General features: G+C 45.0%; 2 protein-coding genes across 2 annotated transcripts; one reads left to right on the top strand and one right to left on the bottom strand.

The window, feature by feature from the left end:
- Window positions 1-4,497: 4,497 nt before the first annotated feature.
- On the top strand, window positions 4,498-7,271 carry LOC102700425 (CDT1-like protein a, chloroplastic). The gene is made up of 7 exons (XM_006653118.3): window positions 4,498-4,865; window positions 5,087-5,206; window positions 5,300-5,534; window positions 5,641-6,279; window positions 6,359-6,560; window positions 6,646-6,736; window positions 6,846-7,271. The coding sequence occupies exons 1-7, from the start codon at window positions 4,498-4,500 to the stop codon at window positions 6,901-6,903; spliced, it is 1,713 nt and encodes a 570-aa protein (XP_006653181.2). The 3' UTR covers window positions 6,904-7,271.
- Window positions 7,272-7,665: 394 nt separating this feature from the next.
- On the bottom strand, window positions 7,666-12,168 carry LOC102700421 (probable amidase At4g34880). The gene is made up of 5 exons (XM_006652050.3): window positions 11,585-12,168; window positions 11,271-11,485; window positions 9,450-9,692; window positions 8,492-8,693; window positions 7,666-8,264 (listed from the first exon to the last, which is right to left on the bottom strand). The coding sequence occupies exons 1-5, from the start codon at window positions 12,161-12,163 to the stop codon at window positions 7,908-7,910; spliced, it is 1,596 nt and encodes a 531-aa protein (XP_006652113.2). The 5' UTR covers window positions 12,164-12,168; the 3' UTR covers window positions 7,666-7,907.
- Between the last annotated feature and the right edge of the window lie 10,218 nt (window positions 12,169-22,386).

Below are 22,386 nucleotides of genomic sequence, written 5' to 3'. Positions count from 1 at the left end.
TCTATCAATATGATAGGCCAAATCGGCTAGTACAAAATCATTCATCGGCCCGGTGACCGATTGGATTTAAGTTGGTTTCTTTTTCCATGTCGATTGCAGGTTCAAATCGACTAGCATGCCTCGAACCCGAAATTTCAGGACCTGCATTGAAGCTAAGCAGATCTTCTAGGCCTACAACGTGCGAAGTGGAGAATTTGCATCAACAAGGCCTAGATGGCATGAACATAAAAACTCAAAGTGACTAATGTGTTTTACCTTCATCGGGTGTATATGCAGTGAGCCAAACAACTTATATACGTGGTCTAGTGAGACCAACACAACTGCACAAGTAACCAAATACCATAACATTTCGTAGGCAATGTATGTTCAGTTGGGTCAAGGTCAACCAAACAAAGCATATCCAAGCAACCAAACACATCCATATAGATTTATACATAATGGCAAATGTGCCTAATATATTGACGGTTGTGATCTAGCATGGAAGAGATCCAGTGGATCTTGTGTTTCTACATGATGTGTTTGATTGTATTTTGAGTATTATAATAATAATTCCATAACCCCCATGACATAACGTTGTCCATGGTAAGGATATGAACCATCTGATCAAGGGATCCACAGCTATCGGTGTGATCAGATGGATGAGATGGGTTGTGCAATGTGAGATAGTGGAGAGGGAATGCAAACATAGATACAAACCTACCATACATTCAATAGAAAATCAATGTTAGCCTAGTGGAAATCAGCCCTTTGGATATTTGGTGCTCAAGTAAATACTACCAGAAGGGAAATAGTTGGGTTCAGAATGCAGTGAACTCTCTGGAGAGCTCCCTTCTCCTCCCCATCCAACTATAGTAGCCCTAGATCCATCATCCTCCAACCCCTCCTCCCTCGTTGTTTTCGGTGACTTTCTGCCGGCAAGGCCTAGAGGGTGGTCCGAGCATCCTTCACCCTTAGTATAGTTGCTAGATTATTTCCTAGTCTTCCTCAGGGTTTCTTGTAGGTCAGATGTTTTCTTTTATTTGTGCACCGATACCCATCGCTGTTGGGCTGTGATCGTCAGGCACCATCTCGAGCGACTTTACTATGAGTTGTGTAGTCTGGAACATCACTAGCTAGATAGATCTAGCCCTCAGCCAAGGCCCAACCTCCACCATCCATCATCGATGTCGACATCAAATCAAACAGAGGGACCCGATTGCTTTGTCAATATCCTTTTAGGGGTTCATCTACAAAATCCGAAGCTTATCAGTTATTCGGTCCTACTAGACAACTTTGTCCACAAATTTTGGTTTGTCTAGTTCATGGTGCAGTCTGCACTGACCATAGTAATGTAACCTTAGTCTAACTAAATAAAATGCATAAGTTCTCAAAAAAAACACTACTAGACAACTACACTTATCACTATAGAAAAATATATGGAACACAAATGGACAGTTATTTCTCCCATCTACATGAAAGACAAGATCATCCATGGTCTAGTCTTGAAGTCTACATTTATCCAAAAACAAACACCGTTAGTAGCAATAGTCAGGCAAGTGGATGAGCAGAGAGCAGCGCCTCGCAGCAGATGACAATGGCTGTGGTGCCTTGGGGCAGCAAGCAACGACCATGGTGATGCCTTTGAGCAGTGAAAGGCGGCATGGTGGCTTGAGCAGAGTACAATGGTGGCTGTTGGAGTTCATATGTACAATGGTGGTTGTTGGAGTTCATATGTTTTCCTGTTGCTTATTTCTGAATAAAAGTCACAGACAATGTTTGAGTATGCACAGACTATATTTCATTTATTCCGGTCGTTGATCTACAGGTGATTCTTTAGTTTTGTTCCTAACGATATCTCTAAAATTTTACTGTATCTTTGGACTTCATTTTTAGTTTGATTGCATTATTTCACTTGTACGTGGAAGATAAGGTTCTTATCTTTGCAAATATTCAGGCCAACAAATTAATCAGTTGATTATTTGTTCTCTAGCTTAGAAATAAGATTTTCTTGTTGAGATATCTAGCTATATAACCCATGCTCTGTTTCTGTTGGTCATACACCAAAGTTTTGACCTCCACTTTCGTCTAATCGTTTTGCATAGAGAGAGTTACATGCCACATAAGCCTACTAGTTCGTTCTTGGTCGAGTGCACAACCAAGGATACAAGATCATTGTATCTTGGAGGAGAGCTGTCGCCCATCTCGTGCACCTCGGTGAGGGCATGAATATCCTTGAAAACAATGTCATCGGCGTGCCTTGGTTAATTTGAAGCAGTTGTTCATCGTCATAACCTACAAGTTGTTGCCTACAATGTCGTTCAGCTCGAACAGTGGCCATGGGCGATGCCCTTGGGCAGAGGATGGTCATGCAGTGGTGCCTTCATACGGCAAGCGATGAACGTGGCGGCACCTAGAGCAGCGGCTGTGGCGACACCTAGAGCGACGGCTGTGGCGACACCTAGAGCGACGGCTGTGGCGACACCCTTGAGTAGACGACGACGACACACTTCAGAGGCGAACGATGACATTGATGCCTTAAGGAGGATTAAGATCATTAGAGCAATTTGCTAGGATAAGGTGAAGAGAACTAGGGGATCTGTCGACGGTGATGTTGTAGTAAGTCCTTCGCAGGGTTGCTAACAGAGATGTTCGATGGATTTATGTGTATGTTTTGTTGGGCAGTCATAAAAAAGAACCAACACCTTTTTATATTAACATAACTTTATAATATCTCGGTGGCATGTAGATAGGTGTTCAGTGTCTACGTCTTTCTAAGTATATGTACTCCTTGTGTATTTTAATAGATAACACCTTTTAACTTTTTGATATACATTTGTTTATTCATCTTATTAAAAAATCTTAATTATCATTTATTTTTGGTGATCAGATTTATTTATTAATATATTTTAATTATAACTTACATGTTCTCATATTTGTATAAAAATTTGAATATGATAAATAGCCAAACACGCGTAAAAAGTTAACAACATCATATATTAAAATACTGGGAGAGCACGAGATTAGAGTATACACATGCCCTAATGCGTACTTTGGATTTGATGTATTCATATATTCCCTCTACTTTTCTACATGACGTTGATCAGTTAAGAAATGAGCTAACCAACGTAGTTTTAAAAAAAAGAATAGAATTAATTTTGCTCGAGCAACTCATGCGTTAGGTTTGGCCCAAACTTTAATTAGTCGCACACACTTTTTTTCTTTAGTTTTTTACTCGCCCACACTTTATTTTCTTCTCTTTTTAGTGGCACACAAAAACATCGACCGGCTGCTACCTGGGTGAAAACTGAAAAAGAAAAGAAAAAAGTGCTACATCAAATGAAAAAAAGTGCTACATGGAAAAAAAATCGGCCGGTACTTTGTGGAAGAAAGAAATAAAGCGTCTTGAAAAGAAAAGGTTCGATCGATCACGTATTTTACCACCACACCAAACAAGCTACCTTTGATATGTGGGTTAGCTAAATAATATGCACACTAACACCAACTATACTGGTGCTATCTCAGCGTTAGAGTGTACTTATAGGATAATTTTTTTAGAGCTCTATTTATAGAATATGTTTTTAATAAGGCTAAAATGTAAAACATATTACGTGCAAGTGGCCCGAATCTATATAAAAAAATCATATTTATTTATAAGTTTGTTTGCGTCTTCGTATCGTTAAACCGTATATAACGACACAATATAGTTAGACAACTAATCATTCGACAGTCACATGTGCGCTCGCCTGAGCCCATACTCCCAATGGGCAGTTCTCATGTTGAACGAAATCAGGCTGTCCATCTCTTGGCTTGATTAAGGAATATGTCAACCAACCTATTGGTAAACGAAAAATAATTTATATATAAAATTTTTATATACGTGATTTTAGAGATCTAAAATCTAAGGCTAAAAAATAAACTATGATAAAAAAATCTCTGAATTTAAAATTTAAAGTTTAAATTTTAGCTTATAATAATAAGCATAAACGAAAAGACGAGTGCGTAATCCATTATAACTTAAAGATAAGACATTCAAGGGTTTCTATGTTTGGATTAAATTTTAAAATAAGATAAACAGTCAAATATCATGTCTAAAAGTCAGCAGCATTATATATTTAAAGTATTAGTAACAAAAATCTATTGTACTGTTGTACACGACGTGTAAAAGGAAAAAAAAACCCAATGAAATTTTGAGAGAAAAAGGAAAGAGCAGAGGGAGAATAGTGGGCCGGCTTAAACAAGAAAGCGGCCCACTTGTTACTACCCTTCTGGGCCTTGAGTCCACCACGTACTTGGCGCGAAAGCCACCCCCCACCTTGGCGCGAACGCCGCCGCGGCCGCCCACGTGGCACCGCCCAGAGCCCTTCGCGCCATCCCTGTTCCCGCCAAAACAATGTTTCGCGCCAGATCTGACCCTGTAGCCCCAGTATAAACGCGTCCGCTGCTATTCTCAGTTCATCCCCTCCACGCGAAACCCTACCAACAGCCGCCGCCGCCGCCACCACGAAATCCGCCTCCGGGATGGACTCCGCGACGCCGTCGAAGAGGGCCAAGACGGCGGCCGGCGTCGGCACCCCGCAGAAGGCGGTGGCTGCGCCGGTGGACCGGATCTTTACGCCGGAGAAGCCGACGAAGAGGGCGTTCGCGGCCGAGCAGATCTGCACGCCGGAGAAGCCGTCGGCAGCGCGGAGGGCGCGGGCCGCCAGCGGCGGCGTGGCGTTCTCCGTCAAGGGCGTCCGGCGGGCGGCGCTCGAGCTGCGGCGGCCGGAGAGGGCGGCTGCCTCGCCGGCCGCCGCGGAGGACGAGCTCGAGGCCGTCGAGCGGCAGCTCGGCGTTGCTCCCGCGCCCGTCCGGAGCCCCGTCAAGCGCAAGGCCAAGCTGCCGGAGAGGTAAAGATCCAGACTCCACCATTCGTATTGGGATCCAGACCGATTTATTTTCGAACCAAAGAAACTGCAATTTTTTTCTTAGTTTGGAGACAATTTGTTCTCATAGCTAATTGCAAATATTGTTCCTTTAGTGAACCTAATCTCCATTTCAAGCATTAGATTTGATATATTTTAGATGCTGAATTTTATTGATTGGTATTGTGGATGGTATGTTTGGTCAGCTACGAGATGCTCTGTGAGTTCTTCAATTGCTTCGAGAGCTCCACCCGGTTGCTCCGGATGAAGGGATCCAAGGCAACCTTCCCCAACATCTGTGCGAGCATTCAGCATCTGTCTGAACGGTATGACCTCTCTCTGACGAATGTTCAGACAATGGCCTGGTGTGGTTGGATTGTCGCAATTCTGTCCCCAACACTGACAAATTGTATGTGCAGGAGGTTTACCTACAGCCATCTTGCGCAGCTCAAGTACATAATGCCTGAGGCCATTGTCATCAACAAGATCCTTTTGCGCGACGAGACGACGTGCTGCATGAAGCCGGATCTGCAGGTGAACCTCCTGGTTGACGCGGTTGAGGGCGTCGCGAAGCAAAAGGGGGAAACCGGGTACTCGGCGTTGAGAAGAATCTTCAGACAGAGGCTGGTGGATTTCTTCAGAGACCACCCGGAGGTATGATTCTGAAAAGAAAATTCCTACTAAGTGCAGTTTGATGTTTTGATGAATTCATACTTGATGTTATGCTAAACCATGGTGCCTGTGTTTTTTTGTTTCTCAGGGAGATGACATTCCAGAGCATGACCTGCCACATCCATTTAGTCAGACAAGATCAAGTGCACCTCTAGCTGTGCCAGAAGATGCTCCTAAACCTGTGTGTGCACTACCATCGTCATCTGTAGCTGACAGGCAGCCTGTTGCAATGTCACACATGTCTCATTCCTTCAAGAGAATGTTTTCGCAAAGATCCGCATCGGCTGCTGCAATCACCAGCACAGCCAGTCCACTTGCAAAGGTTGAGCCCTCTATTGCATCTCCATTGAGCCGGAAGTCGCCGCTCGGATCTCCTGTTTCTGGTGGTGTAAGTGTGGTTGATGAATGCCATGCCCAAGAGAAAAATAGCAAGGATGTTACACTCAAGTTTGGTGTTTCAGAAGGAACTCCTGCAAAGTTTGTCTCTACACCGGTGAGGTTAATGGCAGAGACACCAGTTCTTCAAACTCCCAAGAGGCCTGTGTCTAGCACTAGCTGCGATACACCACCACTCAAGTTGGCCAAACGATCTGCTAGGACTAAACTGTTCATGACACCGACAAAAGATGCAGGTGACTTGGATGAAGAAAAGCAAAGCACGAGTGCATCGGCCCTTGATGGCGACGACGAGTTACTCAGTTTTCTCCCAAAGTCTCTCTTGCAATCGGTAAGTTTTGCGATTGGTGGTAGTGATCATCTTAGTTTGCTCCATCGATCAAATGTTAAACATGTGTGTCCCTTTGCAGGTGAAGAGCAAAGAAAAGAGAGCTCTGGAGGAGAAGCAAACTGGATTTGCAGATCGGATTAAAAGGGAGAAACTAATAGCATCCTTGCCAAGCATCTTTGACATTATCTTCCTTATCTACCAATCAAGGCAGCGCTCTGTCATGACAAAGCAGGAGCTAATCCACAAGATAATTGCAAGCAATCCAAAGATTGTGGATAGAGGTATGTGCATGCTGTGGTTTCCTATTTGTTGGTTCACCTGCTGTCAGTAATGTGATTACTGATGCTCAAATCTCTACATATGTAGGTGAAGTTGAAGATCAGTTAAGATTGCTGGAAGAGATAATTCCAGATTGGATATCTGAGAAGACCGCGCGAACTGGAGATGTTCTCTGCTGGTAAGCATTATTTTCTGATACATCCATCATCAGTGCAACATCATAGGAAAAGTGAAGCACTGCTTCTCTTGTGCTAATACATAATCTAATTCCTACCGTTCATTTACAGTGTCGATACAGCAATGAGCCAAGCAGAGATTCGACAGAGACTGTATGCTGCTGAATAGGGAGGAACTGTAATATGAATGGATACATTGTGATTAGTAATGTAGGGATGTGACAAGTTTATGACCTCAGGTCGGAAGAAAACAAATCAGATGAAACTTAGTTTGATCAATATGTGGTAGTTCTCAGATTGAGTTCAAATCCAAATGAATTGAGTTGTATAGCTAACCAAGTCTTCCTAACCGACTGCTGTTGATCTCCCCACTCCATGTGTAAATTCTATTATTTGTAAGGCCTTGTATGGCGTCAATCTGAAAGCAATGATGCGTCTGAGAAACTTGAAATTATGTTTTGCTTTCTCAGATGTATGATTGCATTATTCCTGAATTACATGAGGATAAGACATATATCTGCTGGATATTTTTCTATTGGCAACCTTATGCAGAGGTCTAATACAGAAAAAGTCAGCTAGTTATTTGACTGAATAAATTAAAGATTAGACATTTCAAGACTTAGGGGGTGCTTCTTGGCATCTGAATGGATCCTTTTTGTTTTGTAAACAAGGCAGATGAATGGATCTGTAGACGAACTATTGGCAATCTGATTGTAAAAATCTAAAGTAATCAAGTTCCTTATTCCGAAAAGCACTCAATTCAGTGAACCAATTCAAGCTTTTTATATCATAAACAAAAGGGACAATTTCATTCTTATCCCTGTTTTGATTTATAATACTAATTTTACCTCTAATTTTTTAAACTCAAGCCACAGTCCATCCCTCTTTTGGATGGAGGGTGCTAGGTTAAATCAGTCATAAAAGCATCATTTTACCCTTTCTCGGGTATTTTATTTTTATCCATATATATTTCATCATTTGCGTTTTTGCCCTCCATTCTGCATTATAACAGTATATATACATCAACCGAAACACTATTATTGTTAATTTTTTTTCAGTTTAACATAAGACCTATTTTTTTTTCAAAAAATTGGCAGACTCTGTTGTTATGTTAATAGTGCTTCTAGTTTCATTAATTTATTTTGGCAGTGATCGAAATCCAATGCTCATACACTAGTGCTTGAAACTTGGCATCCTTCGAACTTTGGTAGCTTGCTCAAAAGCATAGGCCATTTCAATCAGCCTCGGCTCATAGCCCTTCAATCCACCGAAACAGATACCAAATGGCACTCCCTGATCATCATACCCAGCTGGCACGGTGATCGCTGGCATGCCGCCAATGGCGAAGAAGACTCTCCCATCATTGTTGGGCGTGACAATCGCATCCAACTGGTTTTTCTTCATCAGCTCCTCCAACCCATCATCAGACAGCTTGTTGAGAAGCTGGATTGCAGCTTTCGCTACAGGCCCAATGCCATTGGTGTTTTCAGCTTCAATAAAATAGGGCCGTCCAAAATCTTTAAGCCTTTCCTGTAACAACTTGCAAGAGATAAGCTCTTTTTATGGCAATTAAATTGCAGTTAAACATTGTAGTGTACATAAATTTATTTTCCTGCAATGGGTTGCAAAATTTCCTACTTTCAAGAACATATACGTATATGAATACATCATGACAATTTCATAGTATATTTTATAATTTTAAAGGCAAGAGAGCTAATGATAAAAGATTATTTAATTCAACTACTTTCCACACTTGCCTCCACAGGATGTGCTTTGTTGAATGCTATGATATCCGCAAGGGAACCAACTGGGGAATACAGCAAGTCTGACAAATAAGCATTCAAGCTTTGCTTGAACTCTGCTAACATTGCAGTATGCTCATTGGAGAAAAGAACATTCTGTACTTCAGTCAGATTTTTTGCAATGCCAATATTCTCTATCACCATGGCTCCATGTTTCCTTCGATGAAGAAGATAGGAGTTAATATATGATGAATGTTAATACCATCTTAAGTTATTTTAGCCAACATTTTAAAGGTTCAGTACAGCATTAATTGGATCAGTTAGCCCAATTCAAAACAAATGAATTCTCCTTCTAAGGTGTACTTTTCCATCATCATCATCTCCCAAAACAGATCAAATAGCGAATAGGGTAACATGTATAATTTCAAATTAATAAAATCTATTCATACGAAGCAAAATATAATTTTATTTTTGAAGTAGTGAAAAATGTCCCTTTTTCCAGCCCAACCTGTCAAGGAAACAAGGAACTGGCTAAATTTGATCAGGCCTAGCAAGGGCAGCTGACTGACCGAAACAGCAGCCTAAGTCAAGATGTACATACAGCTAGTTGGTTCCACAAGGGCAAGGAAAAAAAACATATTTCACCTGCATATTTTCCTACTATATTCAGATAAATAAACACTATATTTTGTTGTATACAAAATAATATTTATCATACCATTGAATCAATCATTTACTAATTACAATGCCCAATATAATTGGCTGAGTCTATCTTTTTCATTTTTATGCCAGGAATAAACAATATTGACTATTACATTTGATTACACATTCAAACATCATAGAAAGAATATTATTTATTGCAACAATTGTTTTCTTCATGAATTATGCTTCTAATATGAAAATCTCGAAAATCTTATATAGACTGACTGCACCTATGCTAGGATGCATTATATTTTAAAAGCACTTTCCATACCTTATTAATGCAATATGTTTTTGGTATACCCTTAGCTGTTTCTTCCCATATATTTCTTCAGTGAAAAAGCCATTGGGAATACCAATCCTCTTGCCCTTCAATCCATCCATCCTTAAGAATTGTCCATATCCATCATTAGGAATGTACTTGGATGCTGCTCCAGTGGCTTCAGCATCAAGTGCATCATACCCAACAATGGCATCTAGCACATGGACAGCGTCTGACACTGTACGGCACATTGGCCTATGCATGTTACATTAGAAAAGATAATAGTTACTGTGGAATTTGTCCAATGAATCGTTCTTTACTTGTTTAAAATGTCATATCAGTTGATTTCTAAGAATGATGAGAAACCTACAATTCAAATCTAATGGAATAGATACACAACTGTCACACCAAGCCACCCGGACACGTGATAATTTGTAAGCTACATAGTTCAGGGACAGAAAAACTTGAATTGAAATAGAACTTCCACTTTTCATGAGCTCTATGAGGATTTGTAACCAGCAAAACATCATTTAGTGATGTTATGAGGCTAGATGCTGAGACGGTAACAAAGATCTTTTTGTACTCAGGAACCACGGGTTCAGGAACATTTGAAAAGTGTAATTGAATCTATATGCTGTAGTGAGTGATGACAAAATTGTATGTGGTATTAGAAAAGGAATGGAAAGTTCGCAACAAAATCCATGTACGATTTTGTCTTTTAGATATATGATGTGAGAATGAAGGACATTTGGGATGTCTCCACCCCACTTGAAACAAAATATGCTTTATGTTGTAGTTTGTAACAACAAAATTCAATCTGCATCCCAGCTGAAAAGGAGAAATTACTACACTTGTCTTTGCATCCCAGTCTGAATTTGGTGTTATGTGTGGGCAAAATTGAAAATGCATATCATTTTTGGCATCGATCTTTTCCTGATGGATAGACGATTTTCAAACTGGTACACACTTTTCTTTGCAAATTTTTTATTTGGAAGTTCCTTAAAAAATCAAATAAATCCATAGATGTTTCCTCATTATCTGTTAGCAAAATTTTTATGCAAATTTTTTCTACATTGAAGTTTCTTAACAAATCAAATAAATCCATATTCAAGTTTACAATATCTAATACTTAATTAATCATGCATTAATGGCTTATCTCGTTTTGTGTGCCATGAAAAATCCATCCAAACCTCCACTAATGGCTTGAATTGTTGCCCTTTTTGCTCGCTTTCGAGGAGACGCTTTGGGCTGACTAGTATTAGGGCCTGTTTAGTTCCCAAAATGTTTTTTTACCAAAAACACCACATCGAATCTTTGTACACCTAAATAGAGCATTAAACATAGATGAAAAAACTAATTGCACAATTAGGTGGAAAATCGTGAGACAAATCTTTTGAGCATCATGATTAGCTATAAGTGCTACAATAACCCACATGTGCTCATGACGGATTAATTAGGCTCAAAAGATTTGCCTTGCGGTTTCCAGGCGAGCTATGAAATTCGTTTTTTCATTTGTGTCCGAAAACCACTTCCGACGTTTGGTCAAACGTTCGACGTGACACCCAAAATTTTTTTTTTCGCGAACTAAACAGAACCTTAGTATACCCAATGATTTTCATGATTATTTTCGCCATGTTAGGAGGGCTGGAAGTAGAGATTATGACATAAAGATTGCCATAGTTTTATAAAAGCAGGGCCCTTTTTAGTCTTTGGTCAAAGAAAAAAATTAAAAAGGTGACAAACAATTTGTGTTAGTACTTTCTCTTTACCTGAAAAAAGTTGATTTTAATTGTTTTGATGAGAAATAACTTGTGCTAGTTACAACTTACATACCCAATGGTGTCTTGTCTAGGCGAGATGGGGATGACACCGGCCCGGCTGGTCAGCCCAACCGTCGGCTTAATCCCGACCACCGAATTCAGCGACGACGGGCAGAGTATCGACCCGTCGGTCTCCGTCCCCAGCGTCACCGCGGCCATGTTCGCCGCCGCCGCCTCCGCCGACCCGCTGCTCGACCCGCACGGGTCGGTGGACAGCACGTACGGGCTCTTCATGCGCAATTTCACAAACACCTTGTGAGCTTACACGACGAAATGTTGGAGAGATCAAGAAGCAGAGCTTGGGGTGGTGGGTAGGGGTTACCATACCAGCGTCTGGCCACCGCGTGCGCTCCAGCCGTTGGGGGTGGGGCGGAAGGCGGACCACTCGGTGGGGTTGGCCTTGCCGAGGATGACGGCGCCGGCGGCGCGGAGGCGGGCCACCACGCCGGCGTCACGGCGGGCGACGGAGCCGAGCAGCGCGAGCGACCCGGCCGTCGTGTTGAGCCGGTCGCGCGTCGCGATGTTGTCCTTGAGCAGGACGGGGACGCCGTGCAGCGGGTGGCCGCAGCGGAACGGCGAACGCCGCCGCTCGGCGTCCGCGCGCTCCGCCTGCGCGAGCGCGTCCGGGTTGACCTCGATGACGCCGTGGAGGAGCGGGTTGAGACGGTCGAGGTAGAAGAGCACGAGCTGCTTGGAGGTGAGGGTGCCGTTCTTGAAGCCGAGCTGGATGGCGTCGACGGTAGCCTCGTTCAGGTCGAAGCTGGCGGAGGCGGCGGAGCAGGCGCCGGCGACGGCGATGATGGCGGCGGCGAGTTGCAGCCGCAGCTGAGGCATAGTGCAAGGCCGTGTCAGTTGGTTTGCGTTCGTTAATTCGGACACGAACGCCATGAGTGAGCCGCTGAGCATCAGCATGTAATGGACACCTTCTTCCTAAAATAAATAAATTTTTAAGTTTTTAGATGGAATGTTATACTTTTCGTCTTATTAAAATTTTATAATTAATATATTTATTGTTGCAAAAAATATTCTATCGAGTCAAGTTAATTTTAATTGTGTAAATTAAAATAAATTATGAAAATAACTTATGCTTTGAATCGGGAATAGTAATTATGATGAACATATAATTGGTTTTAAAAGTGTATGTTCCATCGAAAAACTTATAATTGAGAAATTTATAATTGAGAATAGTAAATTATGCTCAATATTTAAATAAATTAAATAAGGTGGGTGGTCCTTCAACCACAAAAAACCACAAAAGAAGAGATAGAGGTCTACTTAAATCATGTTATGTCATTATCAATTATGTTCTGTGAGTCCTACTCCTTTTGATTTTTTTATTCGATATAAATATTTAATTTTAAACGGTGCACAATGATTGTTATTAAGAACCATTTATATTATATTTTTTTTACCTTTCTCCTTATTTTATCTTTTCTTTGTTATTCTTTTATCTTCTCTTTTTTTCCATTTCTTTTATTTTGGGAAGCATCTGGTTGGTTTATTTTCTTAACAGAAAAGTATATATGGTATCCTAGCGCTATTATGATTGCATTTTTATTTTTAATTAATTTTTATTTGGATTTTTTAGAAAAATTAAACTACATTTCCATCTAATAGGACGACGTCTGCGTTATGCGCCTCCTCCAATGGAGACGAATCATCTAGTTGGCTGCTTTTTTTTCTTTTAAGAAAAGTATAAATGGATCCTAGCGGTATTGTGATTCTATTTTCATTGTTAATTAATTTATACTTGGAATGGATTTTATTTTAGAAAATTAAAGATAAATTACGTTTCCACCTAATAGAATGGAAGATTACGTCGTCCGTGTTGTGCGCCTCCTTTGACGAAGGTGAAGCATTTAGTTGGTTTTTCTTTAACAAAAGTATAAACAAAATCCTAGCCTATTGTGATTCTACTTTTATTGTTAATTATATTTCTATTTGGATTCGATTTTTATAGAAAAATTAAAGTTAAATTATGTTTCTACCTAATATGACAAAAGACTACCTTTATTGTCGGAGCGTGCGCTCCTCAAGCGGAGATCGGCTGGACCCCTTTTGAGATTTCGGCCCAGGGATGTAGGGTTGGGACCCAAATGACTCAACGTGAGCGTGCGAGTGTGTCACGTCATGAGTTTTACCCAAGCCAAGAAATATTAAATAATACATTAAAAATAATTTGTTTAATTAAAGTTCAGGAGAAAAACAGTGTATAAATTAATTTAATTAACTGGAAGCTTTCGGAATGTTCTAAAATGTCCAGAAAGCATTTTAAATTATTAACAAGATTTATATCTTAATTTCAGAGAATAAAATTTGTTCAAATAAACTTAATAAAAATCGGCAAAATTAAAGATAATTTCTTTTTTTCCCTCCTTGCCTTTTCTTTTCTTTTTTCCCTTCTCCCTTTTTCCCTTTTCTTTTCCCCTTTTCTTTTTTTTTCCTCCGTGGCCGAACTCCCCTTTTCTCCTCTCCCTATGCGATCTTCCCCTTTTCCCCTGTTGGTCGCACGCATCCCCCACCTCTCCAAGCAGCGCCGCATTCTCTCCCTCCCCCACGGCCAAACAACCAACCCCATCTCTATCTCCTCCTAAAAAATCAATTCCAATTAATTAGGACTCTATTTCTTATTTCTTTTGAAACCTTATCTATTCCTTGTTAATTAGGGATGGATAACTAGATTTATCTCTAGCTCCCCCAAATACCCCTAGAGCCTCACCTCTTTTCCCCGTCTCCCACTCCCGTGCACCTCGAGCCGCCTCCTGCCGCCTCCTGTCCAGCAGCGAGCAGCAGTGCAGCCATCCGCCGGTTTCCTTCCACCGAATCTCAGGTTCGTATATATTTTATTCTTGCGAATCAATCTAAATTAATCCACCGTTTAATTGTTTAGGTTTCCTAGCCAAACAGCGGGCAATAGCAGCAATCCGTCACTGATCTCTACACCAAATATCAGGTTCGCATACGTTTTACTCATGCGAATCAATCTATCCTTGATGTACTTTTTAATTGCATAGATTTTCTAATCTAATTAGCTAGCGTGAGATTGATCTACAATATGAAATTCAATTTCGTACGTAGATTGGTTTTACGTTAAAGTCGTTTAGTTTCTAGTTTTGCGAGTCATTAAATCTTGATTTAACGGGTCGTTAATTCCTGTCGTCGTTCCGCTAACAGTTCACGGTTTCGCGTTTTGGATCTAATTTGTTGTGCGAATCTCAGATTCGTGCATGTTTCGGTTCTGTCATGCGAATACACGTCCTGTTCGCAAATTTCCGAGCCATGGCCCAACGCACGCTCGAAGTCCTCATCGCCTCCCTCAGCCTACTCTTCCTTTTCCCTCTCCTCCCGGCTAGCAGGCTGCCAGCCCAGTCAGCCGGCTCACTCTCTTCGCTCGGCCTATCTCCTCCCGCGTTGGGCCGACCTAGCCGAGGCCCAGCCAAAGGCCGCAGCCCGCAGCCCGCAGCCCGCTGGCGCTCTCCTCCCGAGATACTGACGGGTGGTCCCATCGTCTTCCTCCGGCTCGATCGATCTCGCGTGCCACCACCGCTCTTGCTCATCGCCAGCCGTCACTGCGTGTGCGACCGCCTCGCCGATGCGGGCGTCTTCGCCACCACCGGTGAGCAACTCCTCTCCCCCTCTCTTTCCTCTTCGTCGCCGCCGAGCCTGTCGCGCCCTAGTCGCCGCGCCATCGCGTCCCGGGCGGCTCTCTACCTCGCGCCCGCCGCGACGCTAGCGCCTTCGCCTTGCGCTGCCTCATGCTGCTTCGCCGCGTCGCTGCTGTCGCATGCCTCCCTCGCCATCGCGTCCCGGCCACGCCACCTCCTCCCGCATACGACCGCTACTCCATATTCCCCGGGCGCCGCCGAATCCGTGCGCACGCCCGCGCTGCCCAACGGCCATGCCACTTTTCTTGGCGCCGCTGACAACAACCACGCCGCAACCACCGTCGCGGACTATCCACCCACGTCGGTCCTGTGCTCGCTAACCGCCGGCCGCAACCAGCGCGTCGCCACGCTAATGTCACGCCCAGAAATTCATCACACGAATTTCTGAACTTAATTGTGTATTAAATCCCTGTCCAGGACCAGCCAGGGTACACAAAAAGACAATGTTGATTACATAACCATCGTTCTTAGAAACAACTAAAAATTACACTTATTCTAGCGGAAATGCAGCGGAAAGAAAAACAAAGGGGTAGACTAGCTCCAGCGGGTACGGCTCCAGTCCACAGGCAACGCTTCGACGGCGGAACAGCTCAGTCCTGAGAGGCACCTCTATCGGACTCTGCTTCTAGCTCTGGGTTGGGAAAGTTAAGCAAGGCTGAGTACAAACCACCGTACTCAACAAGTAACATGGACAAGGGGAAAAAGATAAATGATGCAACGGGATTTACAAGGACAGGCTAGGGTTGGTTGCAATAAAGCAGCAGTTTTAAATAAATAACAGAGCTTAAAGAACAAAGGTAATTAAGTACAGTAAAACATAAATAAACAGCAGTTGTAAAGTACCACAACACTGTCCAACGTTACACCACGTTGCAACAGGCCCAACCACTACTCAACGTTACACCATGTTGCGGTAGTCCCAAGAGATAACCAATTTATTCAAGTTATTACGGTTCACTAATCACAATGAAGCTGGGAGTTCGCCCGTAACCGTGGGCACGGCTATTCGAATAGTTTATACTCTGATCAGAGGTGTACTACTGTACCCACAAGACACGACTCCACTACACTTGAACGTGCGCCGACATACCACCACGGCATACCGGAAAGGAGACCGTGATAGGACCCGTTACACAACCCTCCCTATTTAATCGCACCACACTTCAGGTTTCACCCCCTCCTTTACAACAAGTCGGGCAGTCCCCTCTTGTGCCTTGGTAGATCCGGAAGCAGGAGAAGCTTTCGTTACACCACGATTGCCCGTCCATACTCCATCACGCCTACCCTTGCCTGGGTACGTCAAATAGTTCGAAGTCATGCTCCAAATCCCACCTTACCCATTTCGGCATGTGGTTAGCACTTATTTACTTCTAGGGTTTCCCGTGAACCGGTCCTTAATCGCCATGGGTGCGACTCTCAAAGCCATGCACCCACAGCCCACCATTATCAATATTTTAGTTGACATTAACCCGAACCGGGTAGTGAATCATTATCTCGGCTATTCAGAACTAAGCATAATTAAATGTGATCCCATGAGCTATTTGTTCTAAGCATGGCTAAGCATTAACCTAGGCCTGACTCTAATCAAGTTACCCCTGGTCCAGCAATGAATAAAGTTGGATAAACAACGGCATAATAATAAGGTCTACCCGAAAATAACATAAAGTAAGTACTTTAATTAAAACAATGCATATTTGAAGTAATAAAGCGGGGAATTTGCAATAATGGGTTCAATATGTTCAAGGATGAGTGTCACTTGCCTTGCTCTGGCCCTTGGGGAACTTCGGCGACGATCTCGAAGTAAACCGGCTCTTCGGCGGGGTCCGAATCTAAGCGACAAAGCACAAAAATAAATAAAACAGGCACAAACTCTACTGAAACAGCAAAAGGAACTATTTTTAATGGATTCTTGATAACTTTATGAATTTAATGAAATTTGAATGGACCTAAACGGAGACTAGATGAATTACTTATGAATTTTAGAAGTTTTCTGGGTTTTTTAGCTAAACAGAAAGGTCCTAAATCAATTATTGCGCAATTAATGGGGCTGCTGACGTCAGCGAGGAGAGAGGAGGCTCACGGCTGACAGGTGGGGACCACCTGTCGGTGAGAGAAGGGGAGAGGGAGAGACTGACACGCGGGTCCCACGGGAGGAGAGAGGAAGGAGTGGCGCGGGGTGACTGACGGGTGGGGCCCACTCGTCAGCGAGAGGGAACAGAGAGGAGGGGAGCAGAGCGCGGCTCGGGCGGACGGCGGCGACCGGCGGGAGCGGCGGGCGACGCGGCGGCGGCGACGCACGGCGGCGGCGGCGCGACGGCGACGACGACGACCGGCGAGCGGCGACGACGCGACGGCGACGACGGCCGAGGCGGCGACGCACGGCGACGGTGGAAGGACAGCGGCGACGGCGACTGGCGAGCGGCGATGGCACGGCACGCGCGGGCGCAAGCAACGGCGGCCAGACGTCGGCGACGCGGAGGCGACGACGACCACGGCGGCCGGCGGGAGCGGCGAGCTTCGGCCTCGTCCGGCGATGGCGCGCGACTCGGCGGCGGTCGGCCGGAAAGAGGGAGAGAGAGGGGAGGAGGATGGGGATGCTCACCGGCGGCGGCGAGAGCACGGGTGGGTCGGCGAGACCGAGGCGAAGGTGGCGACGCGGGCGGAGCGGGAGATCGGCAACGGCGGCGGAGATCGACGGGTGCCGGCGACGGGCGAGATGCGGCGGCGGAGAGGTCGGAGGAGCTGCGGCGGGCGCGAGACGTCCACCGGCGACGACGAGAGTGGCGACCGGTCGGCGACAGCGGCACGGAGGTGATGACGCGGCGGGACAGCGGCGAAGGCGTCCGACGGCGGAGTTGCGCGGCGGCGGCGAGAGGCAGCAGCGCAGCGGCGACTCGAGCGGACGGCGGAAAGTGAGCGACGGCGCGCGGCGGCTCGGGATTTATAGGGTGACGGCACCGGCTAGGGCGGGCGGAGGTTGGAGACCGAGTCGGCGACGACGCGGTCTCGGCGGCGGTGGTTGCGGCGGCGGCGGTTGCGGCGCGGTGGCGGACTCGGACTCGGCCGGCGCGGCGCGGGCGCGGGCGGGCGAAACGGTCACTGACAGGTGGGCCCCACCTGTAAGTGGCGCGAGGGGAGGAGGGAGGCGGCGCGGACTCGCGGGCGCGGGCGACGCGGCGAGCTGGGCCGAGCGGCGGCCCAGGCGGGGCGCGCGCGGGCGGAGGGGAGCGGCCGGCACGGCTGGGCTGGCCGAGGAGGAGTGGGCCGGCTCGGCTGGGCCGGCCCGGGAAGAAAAAAAAGAAAAAGAAAAAGAAAAAGAAAAGGAAAAAGAGAGAGGGAGGAAAATTGGACTTCGGCCCAATTTGAGAAGGAAGGGAAAAAGAAAGGAAAAAGGAGGAAAAAAGGAAAACCCCACTTTTGCCGAGTTTTAAATTAATTTGTTTGTCCAAATTTTATACTTCTGCAATTTGAATTTAAATCCAGTTAGTCGATTTGCGAGCCTCGATTTAATTGAATTAATTCCTTTTAGAGTGATTTTTCCTGAGTTAATTAAGCCAATTGTTATTTACGGATTTCTTTTTACGATTTAGGCTTAGGACGAAACTCCGGGTGTGACAAACCTACCCCCCTTAAACGGAATCTCGACCCCGAGATTCGGAGGCACTGGCGAAGAGGTGCGGATGGGCGGCCTTGAGCTCATCTTCTCTTTCCCATGTCGCTTCTTCTTCTGAGCGGTGACTCCACTGAACTCTGCAGAATCTGATCACACGGTTCCGAGTCTTCCTTTCACTGGTTTCTAGGATCCGTGCTGGCTTCTCCACATAAGTTAGATCTTCCTGCAGATCGATGTGCTCGGAGTTGGTCTGTTCCTCAGGCACACGGAGACACTTCTTGAGCTGCGACACAATGAACACGTCATGGATTCCGGCCATGTTAGCGGAGAGTTCCAACTGATACGCAACTTCTCCCCTGCGTTCCACTATCCGGTATGGTCCCACGAAACGTGGTGCCAATTTTCCTTTGGTCTGAAACCGGTGCACTCCTCGCAAAGGTGTGACGCGGAGGTACACATAGTCTCTTGCTTCGAAGGCTAAGTCCTTCGACGATTATCTACATAACTCTTCTGTCTGGTTTGGGCCGTTTTCAACCTTTCGCGGATTATTCTGACCTTCTCTTCGGCCTGGCTTAGAACTTCAGTCCCAAAAACTTGACGTTCTCCTGTTTGATCCCAGAAGAGGGGTGTACGACACTTTCGCCCATACAAGGCTTCAAAAGGTGCCATCTGCAGACTGGCTTGATAACTGTTGTTGTATGAGAACTCTGCATACGGTAGGTTCTTATCCCAAGTTCCACCAAAGTCGAGAGCGCAAGCTCTGAGCATATCTTCAAGAATCTGATTTACCCTTTCTGTCTGACCATCTGTCTGTGGGTGATAAGCCGTACTGAAATTCAGTTGGGTTCCCAATTCTTCCTGTAGCTTCTGCCAAAACTTTGAAGTAAACTGGCTTCCCCGGTCAGAAACGATCTTCTTCGGTACTCCATGTAAACACATGATCCTAGCCAAGTAAATCTCGGCTAATCTTTTCCCTGAGTAGGTAGTGTGAACTGGTATGAAATGAGCGACCTTTGTCAATCGATCAACAATTACCCAAATCGAGTCATGACCAGCAGCCGTCCTTGGTAAACCAGTGATGAAATCCATCCCGATTTCTTCCCATTTCCATTCTGTAATCTGGAGAGGTTGCAATAGTCCTGCTGGCCTTTGGTGTTCTGCTTTGACTCGTTGACAAACATCGCACAAGGCGACGTATTCTGCAATTTCTCTCTTCATACTAACCCACCAAAACTTTTCTTTGAGGTCCTGATACATCTTAGTACTCCCAGGGTGAATAGAGTACTGGGTTTGATGAGCTTCTTGGAGTATCAGCTCCTTCAACTCCCTGTTATCTGGTACGCACAACCTGTTTCCCATCCAGATTGTTCCATGTTCATCTTCTGAAAAATCTCGGGCTTTACCAACTCGCATATTTTTCTTTAGCTCGGCTATCTCCGGATCATTTGCTTGGGATTGGCGAACTTGATTCACCAAAGTGGGCTGCGCTTCTAGGGCTGCCACAAAGCCTTCTTCGACTAAACCCAAATTTAGTCGTTCAAACTCCTATTGTAACTGCTCACAAACTTCCGTTGACATCGCAGAGCTGCAGTAATTCTTCCGGCTCAAAGCATCTGCAACTACATTTGCTTTGCCTGGATGGTAATGGATACTTAGATCATAATCCTTGATCAATTCCAACCATCTTCGCTGACGGAGGTTCAAATCTGGTTGTGTAAAGATATACTTTAAACTCTTATGATCCGTATATACTTCACACTTGTTACCGATCAAGTAGTGTCGCCAAATCTTTAGGGCATGCACCACAGCTGCTAATTCCAAATCGTGAGTCGGGTAGTTACCCTCATGTGGTCTCAATTGACGAGAGGCGTAAGCAACCACCTTTCCTTCTTGCATTAGCACACATCCCAGTCCTGATCTGGATGCGTCACAGTAAACCTGGAAGTCCTTCGTTTGATCCGGCAAAACTAACACGGGTGCCGAAACCAACCTTTGCTTGAGCTCTTCAAAACTCCTATCGCACTCACTTGACCACTTGAACTTCTCTTCATTTTTCAACAACTGTGTCATTGGCTTGGCTATCTTTGAGAAATTCTCAATGAACCGGCGGTAATAGCCCGCAAGTCCTAAGAAACTCCTGATTTGGGAAACCGTCTTAGGCGGGGCCCACTTGATCACTGACTCCACGTTACTAGGGTCCACTGCTACACCTTGGGCATTGATCAGATGGCCAAGGAACTTCACTTCATGCAGCCAAAAATCACACTTGCTGAACTTGGCATACAACTGGTGTTCTCTTAGCTTCTCTAGCACAATTCGCAAATGTTGCTCGTGCTCTTCTTCTGACTTGGAGTAGATAAGAATGTCGTCGATGAAGACAACCACAAACTTATCCAGGTATTCCATGAACACCTTATTCATGAGATTCATGAAAAATGCCGAGGCATTAGTAAGTCCAAACGACATTACCGTACACTCATACAGGCCATAGCGAGTAGTGAATGCCGTCTTAGGGATATCTTCTTCCCGAATTCTCAACTGGTGATACCCTGACCTCAAATCGATCTTGGAGAAAACTTTGGCTCCCTTCAACTGATCAAATAGGTCATCAATCCTTGGCAGAGGATACTTATTCTTAATAGTGACATCGTTCAAAGCATGATAGTCCACACACATTCTCTTAGTTTTGTCCTTCTTCTCAACAAAAATGACCGGGGCACCCCAAGGCGAGGTACTCGGTCGGATATAACCTTTCTGGAGCTGTTCATCCACTTGCTTCTTCACTTCTGCCATCTCATTGGCGGCCATCCTGTAGGGTCTCTTATAGATCGGTGCGGTTCCAGGTACCAAGTCGATACGGAACTCAATCTCTCTTTCTGGCGGCATCATTGTGAGGTCATCTGGAAACACATCCGGATACTCACAAACCACTGGTAGGTCTTCCAACTTCTTTGGGTCTTTGACTTTTTCCGAGGGCTGCTCTTCGGCTTCCATCTGATTCAAACAAGTCCTGGTTGTCACTGACTCCAGCGGCTGATAAGTTACCACTTTACCCTCTTCACTGGTCAAAGTGATTGTACGCTTGGCACAATCAATCACTCCTTGACGCCTTGTAAGCCAGTTCATTCCCAAAATGACATCTAGGTCTTTAGATTCGAGAAGGATGAGATTGGCTAGAAAGGGTATCCCTTGGATTTCTACGGGCACATCAGGGCTATAAAGATCCGAAAACATACTATGCCCTGGAGTATTTACCCGCATCGGGTCTCTTAACTTTTCCCTTTTTAACCCAAGCAATCCCACAAACTTCCTTGAAATAAAAGAGTGTGTAGCACCAGAATCAGAAAGTACTGTAGCAGGTACGGAGTTGACAGGAAACGTACCCAGTATTACTTCTGGCGCAGCCTGTGCTTCTTCGGCGGTGACGTGATTTACGCGAGCTTACACGAACCTTTGCCCACTGCGCTTCGGCTTCGGGCACTTGTCAGCAAAGTGACCTGAGTCGCCACAATTGTAGCACACCCCAGGCTTTGCACCTGCATCCTTCCTAGCTGGAGGAGGTTGAGCTGTCGGTGGGAGAGCATTCTGTTGCCGGGGAGCTAGTGCGGGAAGAGCACGCTGGGATGAACCACTGGAGAAGTTGCTGGGATTGTAAGGACGATGTTGGCGGACAATGAAGGTTGATTGCCCGTGCTGCTGATTCGAAGGATAGGAGCCGGTGTGGAATCGGGGCTTCTGAGGAGGCGGCTGGTTAGACCTGAACTGCGAAGCCTTCCTCTTCTTGTCCATCTGGAGGTGCTGGTCCTCCTGACGGATGGCCTTATCCACTAGTTTCTCAAAGTCGGCATAGT

Source organism: Oryza brachyantha, chromosome 4, assembly GCF_000231095.2.
Source record: "Oryza brachyantha chromosome 4, ObraRS2, whole genome shotgun sequence".
NCBI classification, from domain to species: Eukaryota; Viridiplantae; Streptophyta; class Magnoliopsida; order Poales; family Poaceae; genus Oryza; species Oryza brachyantha.
The sequence above is the reverse complement of the archived record's forward strand: the minus strand, read 5'-3'. Positions and strand labels throughout refer to the sequence as shown.

Excerpts from the sequence above, each read along its gene's own strand:
- LOC102700421 (XM_006652050.3), bottom strand. The coding sequence starts at position 12,163 with ATGCTCAGCGGCTCACTCATGGCGTTCGTGTCCGAATTAACGAACGCA. Across the intron at positions 11,486-11,584 it reads CACGCGGTGGCCAGACGCTG|AGCCCGTACGTGCTGTCCAC; the intron begins GTATGGTAACCC and ends TTGCGCATGAAG. Across the intron at positions 9,693-11,270 it reads CCTAGACAAGACACCATTGG|GCCAATGTGCCGTACAGTGT; the intron begins GTATGTAAGTTG and ends TAACATGCATAG.
- LOC102700425 (XM_006653118.3), top strand. The coding sequence starts at position 4,498 with ATGGACTCCGCGACGCCGTCGAAGAGGGCCAAGACGGCGGCCGGCGTC. Across the intron at positions 5,535-5,640 it reads TCTTCAGAGACCACCCGGAG|GGAGATGACATTCCAGAGCA; the intron begins GTATGATTCTGA and ends TTTGTTTCTCAG. Across the intron at positions 6,737-6,845 it reads ACTGGAGATGTTCTCTGCTG|TGTCGATACAGCAATGAGCC; the intron begins GTAAGCATTATT and ends GTTCATTTACAG.